At 40.4% G+C, this 18,298-nt stretch overlaps 1 protein-coding gene across 5 annotated transcripts in view; it reads right to left on the minus strand.

The window, feature by feature from the left end:
- Positions 1–266: 266 nt before the first annotated feature.
- The window catches only part of ADIPOR2 (adiponectin receptor 2), a 43,139-nt gene continuing 25,107 nt past the window's right edge, over positions 267–18,298 (minus strand). For 4 of the 5 annotated variants that reach the window (XM_026070349.1, XM_026070347.1, XM_026070348.1 and 1 more), the window contains 6 exons: positions 9,922–10,041; positions 7,931–8,102; positions 7,075–7,261; positions 5,784–5,971; positions 4,574–4,767; positions 271–3,039 (listed from right to left, as the gene is read on the minus strand). In XM_026070349.1, coding sequence (XP_025926134.1) covers positions 2,908–3,039; positions 4,574–4,767; positions 5,784–5,971; positions 7,075–7,261; positions 7,931–8,102; positions 9,922–10,041 — 993 coding nt within the window. In that variant the 3' untranslated portion in view covers positions 271–2,907. Of the gene's footprint in view, positions 3,040–4,573; positions 4,768–5,783; positions 5,972–7,074; positions 7,262–7,930; positions 8,103–9,921; positions 10,042–18,298 lie in introns of all 5 variants that reach the window. The other variant, XM_026070345.1, reaches the window with a different exon arrangement.

The raw sequence follows: 18,298 nt of genomic DNA on the forward strand, positions 1-18,298 counted from the left end.
TGACTTGTAGATATCAAGAAGGTGCCACATAGCAGCACTAACACTTCAGTCACACGATCCCCCAGCCACCAGATTCTGTTTTAGGAAGCATATAGCAAGCATTAGTTCAACCCTACCTAAACAAGTCTTTGAGCATCAGTTTGGTTTCTAGACGAGCAGAAACCTTTTACCTATGAAGTGTTGGCTGCAAGCACTGGGAAGGAGGAAAGCAAGAGTGACTCTTTCAAATGTTATACACAGCATGGAAAGATCCAAGCTAGACAATATTCATTTGGTTCTTTTATTAGCAGAAGTTAAGAATACAGCAAGTAATAAGATCCCATCTTATATGGAACCATCACCAGAGTCCCCAACCATCAAAACCCCAGAATGTGCTTCATTGCTTCCAACAGTAAGCAATTTTTAAAAAGAAATATACTGAACAAGGCCACTATTTAATGGGGAAGGAAAGAAGCTGTAGGTCCTAACTATTCTATGGCAATAACCTGCACACAGAGCAAGCAAGCCTCTAACTGCTGAGAGTAAGGCATTCAGGTGCCAACCTGGGAAGAGTTCTCAGCAGGAGCTACAGAAAAGTGCACAGCTAGGTTGTTTTTATTGGAACACACAAACTTCTCAAAGGGAGAGACTGACTGGGTTAAGAATAGCAGGTGGAGTACTGTGTCTTTGTAATAGTTCTGTGCTGTTAGGACCAGGTTACAATCACCCTTCAGGGAGTGAGCGTAGGATGATCCAGGATGGAGACTGCCACTTCTGCTGGTACTGATACAGAGGTATCCCAAAGTGCCTTACGGACAAGTCTGCTTCTGATACGTACCATGCTTTTCTCAGATAACAGCATATTTCCTGTCAGGCAACTCTTTACATCTTTGTCAGGGATGCCAGTGCTCATTAGTCCTCGCATCCAGTTAATACTGCTTTTTATTTCATTTTAGTACCACACAGACTCATGATAAACTTCTCCTTCTGGCCTACTGGCATCCAGTGTAGTGATCCGACTGAGAACACATTCCTCCAGCTTACAGCCACCGCTGCAGCACCTCTTTCTGAAGCTGGCCTTGCTTTCAAAGGCTTTAAACAGATTCAATTCAGGGTGACGTCTTAATATCCAGTAAGTTTTAGGAAGGCATTCTGCTTCTATTTGACTCCATTATGCAAAGTAACTCCCTGAAAAACTCAGCGATATCCAGGGTACTGGAAGATCTTTGCAAGCCACATTTTTTTCTTGAAGGATGAAAATTTAAACTTGCAGGAGTCTTAAAGAAAAAAAAAGGAAAGAAAAAAAAACACACACACACACACCCCTTTACCTTCCTGCTTTGTGAACTAAAGCATTTTATGAGCTGTTCAACTCAGCTACAAAAGAGGTAATTGCTCTGAATTTCCAACTAAACACTCCAAGCAATAGCTGTGCCATAACAAACAAAATGTTCGAGTTTCATCTAACAACTCCAAAGATTCTCCTTCAGTCGGGTTTCTGACTGGGCTCCAAAGATCAAGCTACATCAATTTAAACAAGAGAAGGGTATATGCCTCCCCTTATATAGGAGGTGTGTCTGCTCCACAGCAATCCAACTGAACTCTACTTCTAGAGTTTAAGAAATACCAGCAATCCCATTGCTAAAGCACAGACGGGAAGCAGACCTTAAACAAAAAAACAAAAAAACACCAAAATGAACTACATTGGGCTGATTGTGAATTTTTCTTTTAAAAAGAAAAACCTGCAAACCCCCTTGGCATATAGAGCCGGACACATGAGAAGGTAATGTGCTTGAGGTCTGCAGTAACCGCTAACTCCAAGTCTTGCAGCACACAGCTTCTTCTTTCCAGTCTATCTCAACCCCATCTCTGTTTCCTCTCACATGCTCAACTATCTTAACAAGTGCATTACCATCATTTTTTCAGACAAAACAGGCAGACCCACAGACAGCCACCATGTACTCAGCTGGGGCCTCTGGGTGTAGACAGGCACTGATGGAGTCGGTCTGTTTGCCATTCCATACACAGTTATCCCATCATGCTCCAATTCGTGTGGTGAGAATCAAAACAACTTTCTGTAGGTTCCATTATCCAAAACCATACAGGCCAAGCAAGCTTGGAAGGCAGTTGTCCCACACACTTGGGCAGGACTCAGGTGTACCTTTCGAGTTACTTGAGTAAATAAACTTGTTAACACTGTGACCTGAATGACAACTTGATTAATCCAGCCTTCACAACTCTTATGCACGCATACTGAACCTACTCCAAGTGCTGCCAGGACCCCACACTGCCCAGGGCATGTTGGCCACCASGAAAAATCTGCAGAACAACATACCTCACTCCTGGGAATTTTACCTGGTCCTCCCGCAGTCATTTATTTTGTGCAAAATTGAAACAGTGTGTGGTACTTGCATGTTGCATTCTTTACAAAAACCCCTTCTCCCCCCACCCATTGTTTAAAACATTTATATAAATTTTATTTAAACAGAAAGTTAGAAATCTTATTTACAACTTTTTTCTCCCAAAAGAGCATCTAAAATTAAATCCCAAACCCTCCAAGAGGATATAAATTTAACCTTGATTAAAAAAAAAAAGAAAGAAAAAGAAAAAAGGAAACTGCTAAGCTATCCCTCCCAACATCTACAAATAAATATGGCATTGAACAGAAGCCGATTTGGAAAGGGTCCTCTGTAGCTCAATCTGTAGATCCCAAGAATAAATTAGGGCTTCAGAATTTCCTGGTCTTCAAATTGATTCATTCCATTGCTTGAGGTATAGAATTTATCTTGGTTAGTCAGAATCCCCATGAAGCTCCATGCTCCATCAGCTGAAACTTGGATTCTTCTCAGGTATTCATTTTGCTAGCCAGTATGCTTCAACCGCGCTTGCGGTATTGTTTTGGTTACTATCCTGGGCTGAACACTGGTTTTACTGCATTCCCTCTTCCTCTGTGCAGCCTCCTCCAACCGTGAAACGGAACTCCTGAAGGTTCGAAACTCCGTGGAAATGCACAAAAGCACCAGCCACTACAAAGACGTGAAACAGCTGATGGGAGTGGAACTGTGAAAAACAAAATACTTCCGTTCAGCCAGGGTATTTTGGGTTCTAATGATGCCCTGCCTCCAAAAAAAAGCCTTTCATTCAGCTGAAGTATACAATAACACASAGCAGTACCTCAAGTCACAAGCTGCAAAATTATTTAAATCCTGTATTGAGCCTATCCCTCTCCTATCATTAGCAAAAGAAAGAAGCAAGTTCTCCACACAACCCTTTCCACAGTCAACTTAATCACCTGATCAATCAACAAATGCTACCCAATTGCTACAGCAAATCTTTGGTGAGAGATGAAGATAATTTTAGAGCTTTGGCCAAAAGGCTTAAAAAGCATACTTTTTAAATTAGTCCCTCAACAACTAATGGGCACAACACTCACTGGCAGTTTATGATTAGAGGGGCTATGTCACACAGTGAATGGGTATGAACTCTGCTCTGGTCATGGGCATGAGTTTTATCAAGTAGATTTTCAAAACATTGTTATTTTATTTCTCTGTCACAATGAAACAGAGCAGAAAAACAATGTGATATTATATTAAAACCCTGAAAGAACCAGATGTTCTGAATGAATGCTCAGGATGCTAATGATTATAGTATAGCAGAACAAAAGCCATGAGGGAGCTACATGACAAAGCATTCTCTTGTTTGAGGAAAGACATACCAATGTGGATAATGGTCTTGAATAATTTCTGTAAATGTGCATTGCAGGCTCCATGGGAAGCTTGGAAAAAGAGTTGGAGGCACACCAGTGCTTTTGGAGACTAGCTCAATATCATAACAAGGTTTTGTTAGGCCATTTAAACAATAATGCCTCTGGTATTTCTTCACCTGGCAAATTGGTGCTGTGCAGAAGCCACTCAATCCAGGCACCATCCCCATTTTAAGTCTTCTTTAGGTGCCTTAAACTAGTCTAATGGAAGTACAGTGGCCTGACATCTTTCCCAAATGCCCACCCCCCTCTAATCTTTAGTCTTATTCCACCCCATTTCTTTCTTCACGTTCCCCACGTTTCCCCTACCCAGTCTTCACAACCCTTTTCCTCATCACATTCGCCCACTCCACCTTCCCTTCTTCAGGACCAGAGATCCCTCCAAAGTTCATCAGTTCTATCCAGTATTTTCACTGGACATACAAGATGAGGAGCCAGACATGGTGAGGATCCTAGAGAACACACTGGAAGCAACCATGGGCTATTGATTCCCAAGGTAATGCATGGGCTTGTAAGATCCTCACACACACACACAGACATGCCTAGTTGCTTACCCATCAGTAAAAGCCACCATCTATTAAAGCTGCCAAGTACACATGCTGAGGTAAGTTTGCACACCAGCAGTTACCTCAGATCAGCTTGTGGTAACTCAATGAGAGAGGCAGCAGAACAGCTGGGCTTGGAGAACCCACAGTTGTTTGGCCCCTTAAGACCTAGGCTCCCAGTGGAGCAGTTCAATATTTGCAAGAAAACACCAGCACAGCATCCTGTAGCCTCAAGGGGAGCAGTCTTTCATGTTGGTCTCCTCACCCAGTCATTTTGTACACTCACCCAGATATCACACTTGCCAGGGAAGAATCTCTCCGGGATGCGGGCAGCATATAGTGCAGCACCAGTGATGTACAGGCATGCCATGAGTGCCAGCCAGCCTATTTGCCCCATTGTGGCTGCCTTCAGGAGCCCCTCAGAGATGACAAAGTGCAGGGTGGGAATAACCCCACTAAGACCCAGACCTAGAAATACTCCTAGGAGGTTAAAAAAAAAAAAGTGGGAGAGTCAGGTTTGAACATAGTAGCAGTAAAGGGAGACAAAGGGAAAAAAGAACAAAATAAAAACAATGGAGGGCTCACTCTGTGTTTGCAAAAGTAGCAGAAAGGTGACAACTGTTGAAGCTGGAGGTCCCCAGGATAGCTTTAATGGAAAGTAAGCTAAAGAATACAGAGAGAATTCCTTGATATACCAGTTACTTGATTAAACATTCCTGCAGATACTGAAACATTTCGTTTAATGACTGTCTGCCAGCTTTAATATACATAGAGCTAGTTACATTTCTTGGACTGTAGAGGGCACTGAGGCTACATGAACTATGTCACACTTTACCATAATCTCTCAGGAGCAAGACAACAAGGAGTGACAACAAGGAGATTATTTACCATTATAGTGCACAAGTAATCCTAGGAAACAGAAGAGTAGCATCTGAGGCTCATTTGCCCTATATGAGAATATGGTTTATGCACTTAGATTCTAGCAAAATCTATTTTGGATCCCTTGATCACGTGAGGAGAAAAGCTGGGCTCTGTCTCAAATATGTATTTTATGTAGACAAATCATTCAGATTAATTCAATCATTCAGATGATTTGCTAATGTCTGAGCCTAGTATTATAGAAACAAAACAAGCAGTTCAAGGAATATACGCATACATACACCAAGCACTTTTCTGGAGAGCAGAGTTGCTCGATAATGCTAGAAATTTTCCAGAGAGCAAAACTGCTAGATAATGCCAGAAATACCCTGTACTATCTTTCCTATTACATGTGTCACTGACCATTTCAGAAATGCACTTCCAGGACTTGTGCTAGCCATTATTTGTGCATCCAGGAGGCTATAATCAATGCTGAAAGAACACTCATCAAGTTCCCAATTCAAGAATATTAGCGTTCTGTAAAATTACGCACACTCTTCCCAGGACTGTTTTTTCAAGTGATAAGTAGGAAGGAGGGAAGACAGTCAAGCAGCAAAACAATTAACTTCAGGTCTTACCTGCCCTTACACCCCGGTATTGAGGGGTTGCAAACATGTCCCACTGTGAGACAATTATGGCTGCAATGCCCAGGACACAAATCACAATCAAGTAGATGAAGCAAGGCTGCGGGTTGCAATAGAAGGAGTAGTACAGCCATGGTACAAAGCTGCCCATAATGAGAAGTGCAATGCCAGAATAATCCAGCCTAGAGTGGAACAAAAAAAATCAATTTGATTTAAAACATGAAACTAAGGAAGTTCTCATACCAACACTCTTCTCCAGTACTTATACCAAGGGCCTACTTATCAGTGCAAAACGAAGTTATTCTCACTATCACAACTTACTCCTTGACTGCAAATTTCCACCAATGCCCTACTACAGTAACGGATTACCTTGATAGGCAACTAGTAAGGCCATTTTTGGACAGTCATCAGCAAGAATATATAGCAGCCTTTAGATCAAGACCTTTTGAAGGAACCTCAGATAAACCTTTGAATGAGAAAACAGCGTTCTGAGCACACAAAAAAAGGCACACGGCATGTTATGAGAGCACAGCCAACACAAACACTTTTGTGTCCAACAAGTACGTGTCAGGAAGGCATCAGCTTAAGTGACCATTGAGGAATAACGTCACAATTTTTCAGCCAAGCTGTTTTTCTAGACACTAGTGAAGAAAAGAAATTCCCACAGCCACTGCTTTTTACCACTCCCTGACAAAATGTTCGTGGAAGAGAAGATGAAGTTAAATCTTCAGCAGAGGATTTTAATTACTGGGTTACTTTAGAGATGGCCTTGCAGATTTCACAATCCTAGGTTGAGCAGTCTTAGGAAATACAGGGTATTTAGCATCTAGCCAAAGCAGAATGCTTAGTAAAATAACAACGATGGCAACAACAAGAACAAAAAACTAAAAAGACATCTAGATATACATGGTTAAGCTGTTTTATGTAAGAAAATTTAAGATTCAAAGTTACCCAAAATAATTTGAAATGACAGAAGTGAGTGACAGTCACATTAAAAATTCAAAATCCTGTAACTAAGCTCTAGGTATATTACTTACAGCAGTAATATATATGCACATGCCTGCCAAACAGTGGTAAAGAATAGTTTCAAGACTAAAACAGCAGCACAAAAACAACCATGCTGCAACAAACAATGACTAGAAGAAACTGCTTTGAATCTCCACTTGATTCTGTTCCAAAATACATGCAGTCATCTAATGAACTACACCGGGGCTCCAGGTAGGAGTCCCAACTCTGTTTTCTCAAATGTCTCCTATGGGGCCTACCCTGTCTGCTAGACACTTACTTGGAGAAGAGCCGAGAAACACCTTCCGAGTGGCAATAAACTGTGTGGAAGAGCCATGAGAAGGAGAGGCAAAGTATGGCTCCCAGAAAGAACAATCCAACAACCACTTTCTCCTGCACAGGTGCTACAAAGGACATGTTTGGCCGGAACATGTAGAAGATTCCCAGACACAGGAAGAACACACATCCTGAAAAACAATAAGGCAAAAAGGTGTCAAGTTCATGCAAACTGAAAGCTTTTTTTTTTTTTTTTTTTTTTTTTTAAAGTATGGGAGTACTAAACACAGGAATTGCATGACAACTAATGGCACTCATACTGAATAAAGCACTGCCCTACTTCATTCAGGCAACCACATTTCTGTCTCAGACTGAAGCAATACAGACCCGCATGGACTCTATATTTTTACTTGTTTTGCAAGACGCCTGACAATTGGCTGGACATTCCCAAATTATGAAAAAACAAAAACAAAACAAACTGTTGCAAAATGTGAATGGAGAAGGACATAGGTCTTTTCTGAAGCTCAGAAAACCCCCTTCCCTTCAAAGTTCCTTGCAAGTTGAATAACGTTCAAACAAGTTGCAACATAGGCGTGTACCTGTGGCCAGACACGTGAATTCAGTTAACACTTACAGGACTTCAGAATAGAGAATATCTATTGGTATTTTATTAACCATCAGGAAGTTGAATGTCACAATTAAAGTCCCATCCAGCCTTGATGGGAGAAAATTGAGAGGAACAGCAAGTCAATCTAACAGGTTACTAATGGAAGGATAATGCTTACTACCCCCTACTCCTTCCTATCTTGCTCTCAAAGAGAGTCATGAGACTAATAACCATTAAAGCAAATTGAAAATACCTAGAAGATGCGTCCAGATGTTACCCGTCTCTGTGTGTATTCTGAAGATACTCTTGAAACAAGCCCGGAACGAAGGCATGGGTGGTCTGTGCCCGTGCAACAAGTAGTCATTGTCCTTTAGCCAGTCAGGCAGAACATCATGGGGAATGACTCTCCATCGGCCCTCCCACACCTGGAGGTTAGAAGAGTTTGGTTAAACACAGGCAATTGAGTTCCATTAATGTATGGCAAAAGTCAGAAAATTCAAATTAGTAAAACTGCTAAGTTAACGTGTGAGTGCAGTGAACAGAGAAATGGGTCGATGAGACATCTCTGGGAAAAAGGCTTTACACTTGAAATATAATGCTTAAGTCACTCTTCCCTATTCAACTCAGCGTATCATTATGAACTTGAGCTGCACCAGAAAGAAATACTTCAACATCTCATTTAAATGGGAAAGCTATCAGGCTTTTCGCTGCTTAATGAAGGGAAAGCATCTAATCTCGTTGCACATTCTGTTATACAGATTTTCACAGATCATCCCTTCCATTTATTTGAAGAAAGTAGCCTATAGCTAGTCTACCCATCAGCACTAATTTACGCTATAAAGCATGAAGGGGCAAGAGAGTTCAGTGAGAAGTGTCCAATCCCTTATCCTGGGGGGGGGGGGGCGGAATTCTCCCACATGCCCAGAACAAGAAATGACAGATTAGTTAAGGCAACAGATCCACAACTCTCCCAATTCTGCCAGATTTTTTCTTAAGGGAAAGAGAGCACGCATGAGAGCACGGGCGAGAGAAAACATGTGCACACATCTATTCTTGCAGCTGATTCCAAATGAAAAAGTGTGCACAGCTGTTCTTAGCACTGCTTCAGTGACATAAGATACATGTCATCTTCAGTTTGGCTTCAGAAGCAGCATTGCCAAGTAGAGGGGCATCAGAGAAGTGCTTTATGTACCGGTGTCGTTTCTGCAATGTTCCTTGGATTTGCCATCTGGCTAGTAATACAGGAGCCAGCCTGAAGAATCCTGCAACACTAAGTTTAAAAACTACATTCTTATTTCAGTTTCAACATCAAGAATCCACAGTGTTTTTAATCARTTCTGCTCAATCTTTTCCAGAAGGAAAACAAAACTAATCAGAATAACCATCCCAGTTAAAGACAGGATGCTCCAAAACCAAACAAAAATGCATTCAACAAAAAAAATTGACTTGTTTACTTCATGAACCAAAGATCTGAATTTTGAACAGCAAAAGGGAATTCATTTTACATAATCCACACTACAAACATCTAAAAAGGGGAAGAATGTGTGTTTCTTTTGTTTTTTTCTTCTATGCAAACACCTAGTAACTAGGGTCCCTCTGTAAAAACATCAAACAATAGTTCATAAAACCAGCAGGACCAAGTGTATGAAGGGGCAAAACTCTTTCACCAAAAAAGAGGGGCCAGAGACCATGACTTCAAAGTGTAGCAAAAACTGAGACAAGGTCAACAACATTTACAAAATCTACAATGGATTTACTTAAATATACTTTCTATAGAATCTTTTTTCTCCCCCCCTATTTGAGTAACAGACAAAGCTAATTCTACAATGGATACAAATGGTGCTGTGAAAGCAAAAATATTTGCAAGTCTGAAGAAGCCTGGGAAAAATTGGCCTTGTAAAATAAAGTGCCTTGAACCAGAAATGCTGCAGGCAGAAAGCATTTATTCTGCCTCCCAGTCACAGGTGTTTCTCAGAGGCTCATCAGTTGCATGATCAGCTTTAGAGTTGCTGCTTCAGTTTGTAACCCCTATTGTTCCCTGCTTTACAATTTATTCATTTATGGCAGACCGGGATCCCAAAAAGCTGTAATGTTAGTGGTTACAACAAGAGATGCCCATTCAGGGATGGTGTGTACCTGCTCTTCCCCACATTAGCACTGCAGTGGCTGTTTGTTGGTCATCTGAACTTCCTAAACAAGGAAACTACTTGGGTAGATTTTCATTTCTTTTTTACATGCTCTTACCTTACATACAAATTCTTCCATTCTCTCCATAGCATGGTGGGCTTGTAGAAGAGGTGACATACCCATAAATCCTTCATCTTCTTGAGGCAATTCATTATTGTGGTTATTATCCTCAGAACTCTGGAGAGAAGGAGGGGGAAAAAAGAGAAAATATTTTGTAGGAAGATAGACAGAGAAAGGCAACATTTAACATACAAAACTATGATTATTTGAGGTCCTGACAAATAAAGAAGTCTTCTTCCCTTGTACTGTGCTGAGGAAGGAATCCAAAATAATGAAGAAAGATATTAATATTTATTTTACATTCTCAGATATCTCAGAACAACTCACATATCAAAGTATTATACAGTTTGCACTTGTTTTCCCAAAGTTTGGAAGAAAGTAGTGGTGTTCTCATCATTAAAGCCTGTAGCCTATCCACCTCTAGGGATAGATTAATTCCTATTTTATGTTTCAATGCCACTACCTCTGCCTTAATGCCACTATAATATATCTGGCATTTTAAGGTAAGAAAAAGCAAGCCAAGGGCAGGAATCCATCAACCTAGTTATAATTGCTTCATCTCAAATTTCAGTTCAAAACTGGAGTTCTATTCTGTTTAACTGACACTTCTGTTTGCCTCATAATCCGATAAAAGACATTTATTCATCTCTATTTGACTTTCAACATATTCCAAAAACTAGTATGATACTTCTTCCAGTTAGAAAGCAGTTAACAGACACCAGAGAGTTTTAAACAAAATTCAAAGAGAAACATCCATATCCCCAAGGCCTATTGAGAGCAATGGAGGGGGAGGAAAAAAGAAAAAAAAAAGTCTGGATTTTCAGTTGATATATGTATCACTAGCAATTATATAGGAAAGAGTCACTAGGTGTGGCAATTTTCTACACTATGTTGACTTCCCATTTAAGTAACACCATGTGAGTAATCTACATACGATACATTCTATCTTTGCATTAGAAAAAAAAAGGGGATTGCATTCCTGGGTTGCATGAGGCAGAGCGTTGCCAGCAGGTCGAGGGAGGTGATTCTCCCCCTCTACTCAGCCCTCGTGAGGCCGCATCTGGAGTGCTGTGTCCAGTTCTGGGCTCCCCAATACAAGAGAGACATGGAGCTACTGGAGAGAGTCCAGCAGAGGGCTACGAAGATGATGAAGGGACTGGCGCATCTCCCCTGTGAGGAAAGGCAGAGAGAGCTGGGCCTGTTCAGCCTGGAGAAGAGAAGACTAATGGGGGGATCCTATTAATGTCTATAAGTATCTGAAGGGAGGGTGTCAAGAGGATGGGACCAGACTCTTTTCAGTGGTGCCCAGCGACAGGACGCGAGGCAAYGGGCACAAACTGAAACACAGACAGTTCCATCTGAACATGAGGAAAAACTTCTTCACTGTGAGGGTGACTGAGCACTGGAACAGGTTGCCCAGAGAGGTTGTGGAGTCTCCTTCTCTGGAGATATTCAAAACCCACCTGGATGCAATCCTGTGCAATGTGCTCTAGGTGACCCTGTTTGAGCAGGGTGGGGGGGACGGGACGGTGGACTAGATGTTCTGCAGAGGTCCCTTCCAACCTCGACCATTCTGTGATTCTGGGGGTGGGGGAGGTGTCTATATTCCTCTTTGCTTACTACAATGCTCACAGCCCATCAGTAACTCCATTTAATGCTTCAGCTTCCAAGGTAAACAAGCTTGAGAAAGCAAGAAAGGAGAGAATGAGCCTTTTGCACCCTTCAAGCTTGACACAGAAAGCCGCCACATACCTCGTGACCAAACCAAGAAAACCCCACAATCCATTTGCAGACTGGCCTCCTCCACACCACAAGCCATGACACTTTCTTCCTCCTATTCCCATATCAAGGTTAACAACTTTATATCAAGATTAATTATCAGTAATTCAGTTTACAGTGACTGAGAATCTAATATATAACCTCATACACTTTATTAATAAATTAACAGGAATGTTCAAATTAATAACATCCTGTTTGAGTTTTGCATCAGAAATCGGATCTTGCTACATGTCCCACATTTACAGCTCTCTCCTTAGGAGTAAGGCCTTGTTAACTATTTCCATCAATAAGCTATCTGAAAAAGCTCCTTAAAACTCTTATTTAATAAATAAAAGGAGACCTCAAATTTACAGTCAACTACCTAGATTCTTCAGTCTTTTTTGGAGAGGGAGGAATGATGTGCTAGTACTTATTTATACATCCAAGGGTTGTAGCAGCCCCCTGCAACTTCAGCTTTTGAAGAGGTCCCCTTAAATCTTTGTTCTATTGAGAAAGGCATCAGGCAACACAGATATGTTAATAGGTTTAACATTCTTTTAATATACATGCATGTCCTGTGGACTAGAAAGTAACATGTATAATAAATTTGGTTTCATTCTCATTCAAAAACATTTAATGACATATTTCCCACACTATCAATTTTACTGGCTTCCTCTACTAATGGATCTCTACTTTAGGATTCTCAGTTTTCAATATTATTTATAATTCACTTAAGGTCTAGATGAGACACTCATCATGATAATCTGCACGCACTTACAAATCAAAGAAGTCTTCAGTTTCCAAGATCATGCCCTACAGAAAGGCAAAGCTGATACTTAAGTTCCAAAGCACCTGATATAAGATGCACTGCTCTGCCTTTTAGCCACCCCTTGCCCCAGCACCACACTATGACCAGCTGAATGGGGCAGTCAAGTTAGTAACCATCAGCTCACAAAACTGGGTAGACTGAAGGAAAAAAGGTCTTTCACTGAATCAAAGCCTGTATTCATTGTAGTCTGCCCAGTGACTCAAAGCCAGAAAATGACCATTTCCCTCTCCCCACATACTCCCATTTCTAGAACGATGAGAAGGCTTAATTTGAACAGACCACGGGGCTTGAAGAGCACTGCTATTTATGAGTTAGTCCAAAATGTTTGCATTTTGGCAAAGTGCCTACAAACAAATCATTACTGAGCTTCTTTTAGTGATAAAAGGAATTCGTATCATATATACAGTCCAGATTACTGCCAGAAAATGGAACTGATTTTACTATCTCCTTCCTGCTATTAAGCTGCAAAATTAGCATTCAAGGAAAAAACTAAAGCTCCTGCTAAGGAGGAAAAAGGAGGTCCATGCTGGAACATCTGTCCTCTCTCAACTCCTTCCTCTGATATCCCATTAAAGAACAGTAAACTATGCCTGTTGGAAGCTGGAAATATATAGTTGTAGTGCAACACCAATACCATTTTTCATTTGGAAACCTGAAGGAGCCTACTCAGCTTCAAATTCTTCAGAAAATCACTGAAGAAAAAAAGCTACCACTTTTCTGTTCAGAARGCATATTGTTATTGTAAAGTTTCCACTGTGACAAGTTCCTTTTTATCTTTGGATCACCATATTCTCTCTTCTTTGGTTGATTACACCAGTAATTCAAAAATACTTCTAGAACATAACAACATAAGCAACCATGTKCTTTAGGATCCGTTTTCAACTGTTTCTAAATTCTGCCCATTCTGGGGAAACAGAGGGGAAATAGTTCCACTTGTCTATGACAGTGCAAGAAATGAGAGCCCAGAACAAAACTCAAATACTCCCACTTTTAATGCAGTATCCTACATCCTGAACCAAGTACTTCCAGAAGTAGTTTTTGCCTTTGTACTTTCCAGACTGTTGGCTCAAAGGATTTCCACTCAACTAATATTTCAGATGCTCTTTTGTGTTGTCTGATTTACTCAACTGCTTTTTCTCCCCCCATCTAAAACTTTGAATAAATAATTCTGAGAAGTCCTTAGGGCATTTAGAAATACTTGATTTTGAAATGAAACCCCTCATTCACTTGCAACAAGCAAACTTAGATCATCATCATCTGCCATTCTTCTGCTGCACATATGTAGCAATGCCTAGAGCCAGTCTTTCACACAAACCAGAAATCCTGGCTCCTACATACTTGCACCCTAGAGGGGCTGGATACCTAATTCTGTGGAAACTTAATCCTTCCAATTTTCAACTTACCGCCTTTGCAGATTCATAAAATGCAAAAACTACCAACAAAAGCATGGATACCTAACGATATATAAAATACRGAACAGATGTATAAATGCATCCTGAATTGAATAAATCATACCAGAAAATAAACTAAACTTGAAGGACAAGTGACAATAGTTAGAAGAAGATAGTTCTACTGGTTTAAGCATATGCATTTTATTTTGGGAAGTTTTTCCAGATCCTTCTGTGACAGTAACGATAGACAAGAAGGTAAAAGAAAGCAGACTTGTTTACATCTTTTTGTCCAGGATTCCAGGCAATACACTTCCAGAGATAGATCTTGTTCTAAAAAGGAATTTCAGAGAATCCTTTGGTGGGGATGAAAAAGGCTCAGTGATAAAACCATGACTTAAAGCAGTGGAGCAAACAAGAGCAAGAAACCTTTCTGTAAGAGCCCAATTGCACACTGTCCTACATATTCTGGTTTTAGTAAGTTTATTTTAACATTAAAATCTCATTCTTCTATAGCAATGGCACAGAAGCCATTGAATGTGTTTACACTTAATATAAGAATTTGTTGCCTGAATGCCATCCAAAAAAAAAAAAAAAATCAGATCACATAGCAAAAAAGCTTGCGACAAGCAACAAAACTACAACAAAACTTGCTCTAGTAAATTCAATACACTTGTCTACTACAACAGCTTATCCTTCTCAAACAGGTTAACATCTGTGTGATCACTTTCAAGTCTCTTAGCATGTATACTGTTTATTAATACAGTTACTAGGGAAAAGCCTGCCAGAAGTCAAGCCACAATAGTAGAACGAGATTTCAGAAACTCTTTGCCCACTTCTGAGAAAGCTGTATTATTTGGACTTCAAAAGCTACAAGTGTAGTTCCTTCAAGTCAGTTTAAAGGTTTAGAGAAAGCTTACTTCGAGTTTGCACATGATTATGATCTTGTACAGGCAACAAAGAAGCTGCTGTTCATTGCTTTAGACTGCCATTTCACCAGAAAATATTCATCTACCTGTGTTGTGTTCATTACAATGTGCAAACTGAAACAGAAATCATACTTAATAAAGCAACCTATAAAGCTTACTGTACCAAAAGTGGTCCTGTCTTCCTCACCCCTATCTTTTGTCATACTGCTTCTGGCACTCTGACCCTTGGACTGATTAGCTGATCCAACCCGCTAATCTGGCTGAAGTTACTTACATTTTTGCTGTCTCAGCTTCCCTTTACATAATCAAGYTGAATCAGATCACCAAGAGATTTAAGGAGCATAAGCTAGAAACAAAGAGAGCATCAGCACCTGTTTTACTGAGCTCTGTTGCAGACTACTTTCTGTGGACCATTTTCAAAAACAAGCTTCCTTTAGGTACACATCAGCTGGATGCCAAATGACCTCCAGTCTCCCTTTTTGCAATGTCAGCCAGCTAGAAAGGAGCCTAAGAACCCTAGCAGGCATGGATTAAGGAAAGTTAAAGTAATACACACTTCCATGGGCTGCTGTATTCTCAAAACTTTCAGCAGCTTTCAGGACTGCTCTTTCAGAAATTCCGTAACTTCCRTTGGTTGTATGGTATTTGAAGCAGGACCAGAAGGGCATGTGTTAACTAGTAAMCACTAGTAACTGTAATACGAGTCACCTAAACCCAGGAAAGGGCAGAACTCGCCTATAAGGCTCCCTTTTGGGCAAAGTCATCATTCAATTACTCAAGGGTCTAACTCACAGTGCACATACCTACATGGTATTAACTTCTGGCGTTGAGAAAATCCCACATCTCAAAGCTCAACTTTGTGATGCCAAATCACTATCAAGATGTCACTGATGCCCTAAAGCTACTGTCATGGAAATTTTCAAAGCATGATTCAGTCTGAATCTGTTTTAAAGTTCTCGTTGCTTCCTTCAGCTGCTGACAGATGTTCTCTCATTCTCCTCTTGATCCATGTCCAGAAAGAACTTTGCCTCAGTATGAAAACACCTTTGTATCACAGGCAGGACTGTTCAGAAAAAGTAATGTCTTGATTAACCCTGAGTCATGGGATATTATACAACTCAGTACTTATATACAACTCTCTTTTTAAAATAGAAGTTAGAAAACATATGTTGCCTCRTTTACAATACCACTGTTATCCCCTATATTAAACTGAAGTCACAAAGTCTAGACATGAACTTGGAGTTCTTGCTCTGTTTATCTTGATCACATTAGATGAATGATTAATAGTGTTTAACATGACATTCAAGTCATTTAATGTTTCTTGGGGCAGCCTGCCAGATTCAGTAACCCGAGAGCATTCAGCAAAACGGCCAAGATATGTTCAAGACTTTTATATAAAAATGCTACTTTTCTATTCACAGTCCTGTAACATCCTTTTCAACTAGCCAGATTGCTTTTTTCAGCAACTTCAGTGTGCCCATTCTGTCAACTGACCTTTTACCAACTGGTCTTTCGTAAAGGGAAAGGAGTGGCAGGCAGTGCCATGCAATTTCTGCTAAAAGCCTGTTGCACATTTTTCAGAATTTCTTCAGCTTATGTTCTTTGGGTTATAAGCAATCAACTGGAAAAGCACAGCACCTAAAGACTTTCCCTGACTTCCCTTAACTCTTGTACATACCAAGTTACTTTAAAACAGCTTTGCTATTTAGAGTTTACATTCTCTCTTAATCTGACAGGGTTGTAAATGTAGAGACACCACAGTTGCCAAAAGGCTAACTACATCCATCCTTTAAGCACAAAGGTGCACAAAGCTGTTTTTGCTGTCATGGGACCAAAAAAGAAAAAAAAGTAATCTTCTATTAGTGCTGTGCCAAAGACCCTTGCAGCCTATTGGTCAAAATGTTAAGTGCTTTAAGGTTCTTGGAGTTTAGTATTTTTCCTTTGTAGGTCACCTTTTTATAAAAGCTACACTCCATTTAATACATCACTTGGAAACAGTTTTATACAACTCGTTATGGGTGATTGCTTGCTGGCACTCATTAAAGAAACAAGCACTAACATTCAACATTTGTTTAGCAAACAGTCATAGGAAAGTCACATTTTGGCTTCAGCAACCTTGCTAATACACCCTTTAGAACTAGCTGCCTTGTTAAAAGTCTTCAGATGAAAAGGGTTTGTTGAATCTGAGCAGCAGCAACTACTGATTTTCTGTCAATGTTCAGTACTTGATAAAGACCAAAGGCCTCAGTGCCCGTATGTGCTCATCAGTACCCTCTTCGGAGAAAGGCCTGTAAGTTACATCTGCCACAGAAGATTTTCACATGCCATTTTCTCTGTCATTGTTAATCCTGACAGCAAAAAACAAAGAAAAAAGAATGCTCTGGGCTTGTGAAAAAAAGTGCTCACAAAAAAAACAAAAAACAGAGGAAGAGAGAGAGAGAGAGAGAGAGAAAAGAAAGAATATTGCTGAACTTCACATAAGAGCAAAGTCAGGCAATTTAAAAGAGTTGGAGGAAGACGCAAGTTAACCCATTGGTACAATTCTATATCACCCTGACTGAAAGGCTGTCACTTCCTTCCCATTGCTGCCCAAATCAGGCAGATATGATCTCCATAAGAACAACAGAAAAGAACTGTGGAATCTAACCTTTGTCCAGGAAAACAGTTGTACCAGTGAATTTTAAACAAAACCACTCCCTCCCTCTCCTGGCTTCACCACACAGCACAGCAAGGAATGGTTACAAAACCAGCTGGCAGGCAACAAACTCAGAGTACCAACACATCCCCTCTCACATGGCTTCCAGACTTAAATGGAGACAGTCAAACCCAGCTGCAACTCAAGAAGCCATAACCTACTGCAACTTTCTTGCTAATTCCCAGGAGCTTTCTGGGAGACAGGGCAGAGACAGACACAGCCCTTTCCCACGTTACCAGACTTCTGGGCAGAAGACTGTCTACTCACGGTTGACTAGGTCACCAAGCTCTTTCTTTTCTACAGACATTCAAGCTCTAAAAGCCTGTTAATAAACTAGGCACATTAGCGTCTTTGTCAGTTAAGGATGACCAGGCAGCATCTGACCAACTGAAGCCTGTTGAGCCTGGAAACCATCTCCATAGACGCATCATGTGTCTTCATACTGTTTAAACGGGAGTATTCAGATATTCTCTTCTGTATATCCACAGATGTTTTTCTGTGCAAGAAAAGGCATATTATAGGGAAAGATAAGCACTTGCTTCAGCAATTAGTAGTCTGAGAACAAATATGCACTACTTCCAGTGCCTAGAACAGCAAATGAAGGAGAAATTCAGATGTTAAGATTTTTTTGACCTGAAGGAAAAAGGCCAATTCACCTGCTTTCAAAGAAATAACATTCTTTCCTAAGAAATGAAAAAATAGAGGAATGTAAGAGCAGATACGGAAATCTAGGGAGTGAGAAAGTTTGAATATAATCTGCTTAAACAAAAGCAAA

The sequence above is a fragment of the Apteryx rowi genome, unplaced genomic scaffold, assembly GCF_003343035.1.
Source record: "Apteryx rowi isolate R43461 unplaced genomic scaffold, aptRow1 scaffold_31, whole genome shotgun sequence".
Taxonomy (NCBI): Eukaryota; Metazoa; Chordata; class Aves; order Apterygiformes; family Apterygidae; genus Apteryx; species Apteryx rowi.